At 43.4% G+C, this 8,034-nt stretch overlaps 1 protein-coding gene across 1 annotated transcript; it reads left to right on the top strand.

The window, feature by feature from the left end:
- The first annotated feature begins 1,959 nt into the window (after positions 1-1,959).
- LOC140006933 (uncharacterized) lies at positions 1,960-4,428 on the top strand. Its single transcript, XM_072049608.1, has 4 exons — positions 1,960-2,362; positions 2,579-3,112; positions 3,812-3,878; positions 4,092-4,428. The coding sequence occupies exons 1-4, from the start codon at positions 1,960-1,962 to the stop codon at positions 4,426-4,428; spliced, it is 1,341 nt and encodes a 446-aa protein (XP_071905709.1).
- Positions 4,429-8,034: the final 3,606 nt, after the last annotated feature.

Here is an 8,034-nt window from a genome sequence, read left to right as displayed (position 1 = left end):
TATCAGAGCCTAGGCTATGAATTGATCTGGATAGATTGAGTGCTTGATACGATAGGCTAGGGTTTTATTTTCGAGCTTAGCCTTTAGCCTTGTTTTCTACGCGTCGTGTACTTACTTTTGCCATGTTACTTGTAAACCTAGGTTACGGCGGGTACTGACGCCTCCGGGAGTGCTGGGCCGTCCCAGCCTGCGCCTACTGAGGTACCGACTGACGCGCCTACTGACGCTCCTATTGACGAGCCGTACCTAGATGGGCCTGTTAGCCGTGTGATCACGTATCAGGAGAGCCCCGGTGGGCCAGTGCAGCTGTGGTCCCCAGCGCGCAAGATTCGACGCTGCGACTGCTGGAAAACCTACTCCTACCCCGATCGGGTAGTGCTTGCCGTGGACGACGAGCGGCGATGATTGGGTCGCGCCAATCGTAGGTGCCACTCAGAGATAGAGCGCCTTCAGGCTACCCTCCGAGGCCAGGGAGGTAGGATTCGAGAGCTGGAGGCCTCGATATTGGAGGAGCAGCAGCGGACGGATGCCTTCCGCGAGCAGGCTCAGGCGACGACCGGACGCCTTATGCGAGTAGTTGCGGACGTACGAGACCGGACCGGCCACATCCTGACTGAGTGCAAGGCACTAGTGGATGACGTGCTTCAGGACTTGGCCGGAGAAGGCCAAGCGCCTGTAGCTCCTGGCGCTCCTGGTGCTCCTGGGGAGGATCCAGAGGAGGATCCTGAGGAGGACCCGGAGGAGGAGCCGAGTGCATCCTCGGAGTCTGTGGGGTTGGCGTCTAGCCAGACGACCTGTTAGGATTTAGGACTGAGGAGATTTTTGTGGGATAGTTAGGAACATAGTAGGACGACACGTTTCCTTTTGTTTTTGACCTTGACGTGTCACGGTGGATGTAAATAGGGGCTTTTGTTCTATGTTCCTTGGCTAGTATAGCCTTTGAGTTGCCTAGGTTGGCATGTATATATGACTTGTTTGCTATGTAAATAAAGTACTTGTTTATTATGTGTTTTATTGCCTTTATTTAGCTTTCTGCAACATGTTATACGAGCTATACCTTACCTTGTTTATATGTTTATAGTTGCCTAAATTCCAAAACATGGAGGGTAGAAGAAGTCAAACCAGGGGAACTAACCGAGGACGCGGTCCTAGTCGAGACCGTGGGGGTAAACAGGCACAGGAACCGGTGCCAGAACCGAGAGGGGAGAGAGAGGCAACGGTTGAGCCACAACCTGAACCCCAGACTGCAGGGGGAGATCAGGTGGCAACTGCCATTCAACAGATGACTAACATTCTGGCTCGGTTAGTGGAACAACAGGGTCAAGCTCCTGTACATCAACCTAGGGACCCCGAGATGGGGTAGGATAGGGCCTTGGAGAGATTCCAAAAGTTCTCCCCACCCAAGCTCTTGGGAGGATCAGACCCGGACGGAGCCGAGAAATGGCTGGAGGCCATGATTAATATTTTTGCTGCCCTAAAATATACAGAGGAGAGGCAAGTCCAATTCGCTGTTTTCCAGTTCGAGGGGCTAGCTAGGGCTTGGTGGAACGTAGTGATGGCCAAGTGGGAGAGAGAGGCGACTGCATGGACCTGGTTAAACTTCGTACGGGAATTTAACGAAAAATACCTTCCACCCATCGTCCAGGAAAAGCGAGAGGACGATTTCATTAAACTCCGCCAGGAATGTTGAGTGTAACTGAGTATGAGACTCAGTTTACAAAGTTGTCTAAATTTGCTCCCGAACTGATAGCTACGGAGCAAAGAAAAGTACGGAGGTTTGTGCAAGGACTGAATGTGGAGTTACAAGAAGCCTTAGTGGCGGCTCAAATTAATACATTCACGGAGGTTCTGGAGAAGGCCCTAAGGATAGAGACTGCTAGGGGGCAAGTGAGAAATTTCCATGCTAAGCGGAAAGGGGCACCTAGTGGAGCCCAAGGGTCAGTACGAGGTGATCGGAGCATGCCACCTGCTAAATCCGGTCGTGAGGCTGGAGGTGGACGGTTTTCGAGCACATCTAGGGGAAGTGCTCCGAGAGGAAGTGCCCAGAGGGGAGGCCAAAGCGGTAGAGGCCAAGGTAGAGGTATTCCCCTGGGAGGCCAAACCTCCACTCCCCGGGTAACGTGTGGGTATTGCGGGAAACCGAACCACACCGAGGATGAGTGCTGGAGAAAGGCTCGAAAGTGCTTGAGGTGCGGAGGTGTGGATCACCAGATAGTCAACTGCCCGTTGATCAGTGACACCCAGTCGACTGCCAGGTCAAACCCAAAGCCGACCAATGCTGGAGGGGCTAGGTCGAGGGTTCCGGCCAGAGTATATTCGCGGGATCAACAATCCGTACCTGCACCAACGGAGGTAGTGGAAGGTACAATCCCTGTTTTTCACCGGTTAACCAGAATTTTGATAGACCCCGGTGCTACTCACTCTTTTGTTAATCCTGTATTTATGCTTGGAATTGATTTGAAAGTTGAAAGGTTACCTTATGACTTAGAGGTAAGAACACCTACGGGTAATCAAATCTTGCTTGCGAATGAGGTGTATAGGAATTGTGATATTTGGGTTGGTGAACGAAAATTGGTAGTTGACCTCATTAGTCTAGCCATCAAGGGGTACGATGTCATTCTAGGTATGGATTGGCTAGCTCACTATCATGCTCGGGTAGATAGTAAGATGAAAGTGGTCGAATTTTGTATACCGGGGGAGGCAACACTAAAGTTAGACGTGAGGGGTATGATAGCCTCTTCTGCGCTTATTTCGGGAATAAGGGCTAGGAAATTGCTTAGTCGTGGGGCACACGGTTACTTAGCTTTCCTGATTAACACTCCGGGAGAAAAGATTAAGTTGGAAGACATGCCAGTAATCAGTGAATACCAGAATGTATTTCCGGAGGAGTTGGAGTCTCTGCCACCAGAAAGGGAGATTGAATTTAAGGTTGACCTAGTACCCGGAACTACTCCTATTTCGAAAACCCCTTATCGTATGGCACCTGCCGAGCTCAAGGAGTTAAAGGTGCAATTGCAAGACTTGCTAGAACGAGGGTTTATTCATGAGAGCGAGTCCCCATGGGGAGTTCCAGTATTATTTGTTAAAAAGAAGGACGGAAGTTTAAGGTTATGTATTGACTATCGAGGGCTGAATGCAATAACTATTAAGAATAAATATCCTTTGCCCCACATCGATGAGTTGTTTGATCAGTTACAAGGGGCTGTAGTGTTTTCTAAGTTAGACTTGCGACAAGGGTACTATCAATTGAGAATTAGAAAGGAGGATGTGCCAAAAACGGCGTTTAACACTCGATATGGGCATTTTGAGTTCGCGGTAATGCCTTTTGGTTTAACCAATGCCCCAGCGGCATTCATGGATTTGATCCATCGAGTGTTCAAACCTTACTTGGACAGGTTTGTAGTGGTGTTCATTGATGATATCTTAGTGTATTCGAAGTCAATGGAGGAACATGAACAACATTTGCGGATAGTGCTACAAACCCTAAGAGAGCACCAACTGTTCGCTAAGTTCAGTAAGTGTGAATTTTGGTTGGAAAAGGTGGCGTTTCTAGGTCACATAATTTCAAAAGATAGCCTTGCTGTAGACCCGGCGAAAGTGGAAGCTGTGGCCAAATGGAAGCGGCCAGAAAATCCCACAGAGGTGCGAAGTTTTCTAGGTCTAGCAGGGTACTACCGCCGATTTATAAAGAATTTTTCGAGAATTGCGGGACCCTTGACTAACTTGACCAAGAAACAAGGAAAGTATATTTGGGATGTTAAGTGCGAGAGTAGTTTCTAAGAGCTTAAGAAACAATTGACTATGGCTCCAGTTTTAGCTTTACCCAGTGGGAACGATAGTTATACGGTTTATACTGATGCTTCAAAAGAAGGGCTAAGGTGCGTGTTGATGCAAAATAGGAATGTGATTGCCTATGCATCTCGGAAGTTAAAACCTCATGAGCAGAATTATCCGATCCATGACTTGGAGCTTGCAGCTGTAGTGTTCGCTTTGAAGAAATGGCGACATTATCTCTATGGTGTAACTTTCGAGGTTTATACGGATCATAAGAGTCTTAAGTATCTGTTTTCTCAGAAGGAGCTAAATCTAAGACAACGTCGGTGGGTAGAGTTCTTAGAGGATTATGACTGTACCATTAACTATCATCCTGGAAAGGCCAACGTTGTAGCAGATGCTTTAAGCCGAAAGGCTCAACTAGCAAGTTCCATAATGGGAGAGTGGAGCCTGTTCGAAGATGTCTATGAGTGGAAACCTCGTCTGGAACCGGAGAAGGTGATTTTTGGAAATATTGAGGTGAAGTCGACACTGTTGGAACGGATCAAAGAGGGCCAAGTGAAGGATCCAGCAGTGCAAAAGTGGATGGAAAAGGTGAAGAAAGGGGAGTTTCCTAACTTTAACATAGGTCATGATGGAATCTTAAAATTCTGAAATCGTGTCATTATACCTAAGGATGAGGAATTAAAGAGGGGGATTTTGGAGGAATCACACCGCTCTAGGTATACGATACACCCAGGGAATAATAAGATGTACCAAGATCTTAAAAGTCTGTATTGGTGGGAGAATATGAAGGCGGAGATTGCTCAGTTTGTACAAAAGTGTCTTACGTGCCAACAAGTGAAAGCTGAACATCAAAAGCCGTCAGGTTTGTTACAGCCTTTAGAGATTCCTGAATGGAAATGGGGGCACATAACGATGGATTTTGTATCAGGGTTGCCACGAACACAAAAGGGGCATGATGCAATTTGGGTAATAGTGGACCGATTAACTAAGACTCACATTTTGCCACCCGAAGATGTTGAACTTGACGAGTCCTTTCCTATGAAGAACGACCTATTCAAATACTGGATCGGAAGGTGAAGGACCTGAGAAACAAGCAGATTCCTTTAGTAAAGGTTCTATGGAAGCATCATGAAGTGGAAGAAGCAACTTGGGAACTAGAAAAGAACATGCAAGAAAAATATCCTGACCTATTCACGACGAAAGGTATGAATTTCGAGGTCGAAATTCTTTTAAGGGGGAGAGAGTGTGAGGACTCGCAAATTTCTTATATTTTCCTCAAAAATGCCATTTATTTGGAAATTATTATTTATTAAAGCCCTACTACCCAAATCATTCCACAATGAGTGTAAATAAACCTAGAAAGTAGAGTTTCACTTTTGGTTTCAAGATTGGGAAAAAATTAGGGTTTTCGCGATTTTTCGCCGGATGAATTTTCGGTACGGAGCAGGGATCAAATTTGGTGATTAAAAGTGACTTTTAAGTGAGCAATAATATGTGATTAGGAGCAATGATATAAGGTTAGTGAATGGGAAGTAAAAACCCTAGTACGTGTGTTTTTAAGAAAAACGGCGCGAACCGACGGGTACCACGCACTACCGATGGAACGCACCACTCGACCACCACTTTCTTACCACATGAGCTCATTAATATTTGAGCAAAATATCTCCTTAATTTCCAGCTAGCCTTGACCGAATTTTGGGGCTGAAAATGCAAGAAATAAAAAGAAAATTTTGCTTGGTATTGGTAGTGACAAGTGTCACACCATTAAGGGTTTGTTGACCAAGACAATTTGTCTTACCTTCTTATCACCTTGGGCAGCCTTTCTTCTTCATTTTTCTACTTCTTGGCCGAGAGATAGAGGGAGAAAAACCCAAGGGAGAGTTCATCATTTCCTCTTGAAATCTAGTCATCCAAGTGAGAAGAAAGAAAACTAAACCGATTAAAGAGTGAGTTGTGGAGTTGGGAAGCTAGGGGAACTAAAAATTTCCAAAGGAGGTGGAGTATCACTCTTCCAAGCTTTGTCTTTGAGGTATAAGATCTGATCATGGTTCTTGTTCTTTAAAATTTTGGTTTAAGATGTTATCTAGTTCATGTTTTGGCTTGATTACAAGATATGCAAGTTGTTGTGATGATTTTGGATGATATATGCAAGTTAGGGTTTAATAAATTTCTGCCTAGACTTGTTTTATAGTGGGTATATGTTGTATATAAGATTATATAAGTGGCTTTGGTAGTGTTGGAAGCAAGAAAATAAATAGGTGGTCATGAAATCCCAAAAATTCCAGATTTCTGGAATTTCATGTTTACATTCTTCCCAGTTTTAGTACTCATAGTTAGAGGGCGAATCAGGCTTGGCCTAAAACATGAAAGTTGTAGAGAATTATATTTTATAGGGTTCTAAAAAATTTCAACCCAATCGGAGCAACGTATCTTGTGAAAAGATGAAAATACCCTCGCTGTTCTAGGTTACATTCCAGAGTTCCGCGTGGACAGTTTAGTCTATTTGGTTGTGTTTATTCACTATAATCCGTTGGGATTTAGCTATTTTCCAAAACATGAAAGTTTTATTATTCTGTCTTAGATTTTAAACGCCGCCAAGAACACCTTAATCGGAACTTGGTAACCTGAGATATGACCATTCCAGTACAGTGCGGTTAATTAGCCGACTAGTTGGATTTTGGTTCTGTAAATTAGGAATTTGACTAGGTTGCATTGGAAACTGGACTCAGTGATCTTCATGAAAATTGTATCCCTGTGTCTTAGCTTCGAAACGGTATAAGTTCTGCCTCAATCCGATAAGCGTAGCCTCGAATGTGTTATTTCCGTAACCACACGTCAAATCTGTCTTTTGCTAGGTTACATTTCCGCACTTGTTATCACTTTGATTTTTGTTCTTATGTTGTTATGAGCCTATGGAACGGTTATTTACTTGAATCTATGATATGTATGACTTTGGGATTGGCTGAGGAAAAATAATGAAGCCATAAATGGCTGGAAAATTAGGTAAACACAAAGGGCATGCTGGCCAAATTTACGCTTGAGGACTAGAAAACTATACTTGCAACTTGAGTAAAGGTTAAAAGTGACCTTTGCTACTTTGTTTATCGAGGGTTATACGTTAGGACTTGGCCGAACTTGTACTCTTAGGAAAACGATATGAATCACTATGAAACCTTTTTACTTGCACTTTTGACTCAAAAGTCATCTCCAAGCAAACATGTTATCAATTTTTTTTAGTTTGAAAAGCGAGCAACTATTTCACGACTATTTCTCAAGGGGATTTTAATTTCTTGATTCATATTGAACGAAACGCTTAAGTTTCGAACCTTAGTTGATTTTTGTCGCGCCCCATTTTTTTGATGATGTGTGTGGTGTGAGTAATGTGGAATATGTGAATGTGTAAATGAAAAATAAAAGGCCATGGGACTTAAAAATGCGACGATTTGGCCAAATGAAGTTTAAAAAATGGGTTTTTAAAAACAAAATCGGAGTCGCCACTTGGTATAGAGTTAAGGTGTACCAAGTCACCTAAAAAAATGAATTTTTCAAAGGAAAATGTAGAAAACCCTTTTTTAAACGACTCCTAGTCTACGCAAATCAAAGAAAAAGGTTCGGGGGTCACATTTGACGAAGGGGAAGGCAAGGATAAAAATCCAAGGCACCCCTTCGACCTAGCCAAGGCTAGTTGCGTGATTTAGCCCCACCTTTCCTAATTTTTCTACCAAAAATATGTATTGCATGTTTTGGATTTGACTAGATGAATGCAAAAAGAAAGAAAAAATGCAAACCTAAATTCTAAAATGTCTCTTGTAAGGTTTTTGGTCCCAACCACATGAGTTGTGGCGGCCAATAAAGAAAAACCTTATAGAGGTCGATTAATGCAAATGATGGCTAAAGTGCAAGTGTGCAAGTGTATAAAAAGGTGCACGTGTGAAATTGTATGAAAAATCCAAGTGCTTGTGTGCAAGTGTATGAAAAGGTGCATGTGTGAAATTGTATGAAAAATCCAAGTGTTTGTGTGCAAGTGTATGAAATATAGTGATAAGTGCATATAGGTGCAATTAAGTGCAATTTTGTGAAGTAGAAATCAAAATGGACAATAAGGAAAGGAAAAGTGATGAGGAAATGTGAATTAAAAAATGAGTAAGTGATAAATGAGAATGAATGGACCTAAAGGAATGCATCAGGTCGGGTATGGGAATGACTCCTAACTTTTCGACTTCGATTTTCCCTTTGATTAGAAAGCAAAACTAG

Source organism: Coffea arabica, chromosome 5e (assembly GCF_036785885.1).
Source record: "Coffea arabica cultivar ET-39 chromosome 5e, Coffea Arabica ET-39 HiFi, whole genome shotgun sequence".
Taxonomy (NCBI): Eukaryota; Viridiplantae; Streptophyta; class Magnoliopsida; order Gentianales; family Rubiaceae; genus Coffea; species Coffea arabica.
The sequence above is the reverse complement of the archived record's forward strand: the minus strand, read 5'-3'. Positions and strand labels throughout refer to the sequence as shown.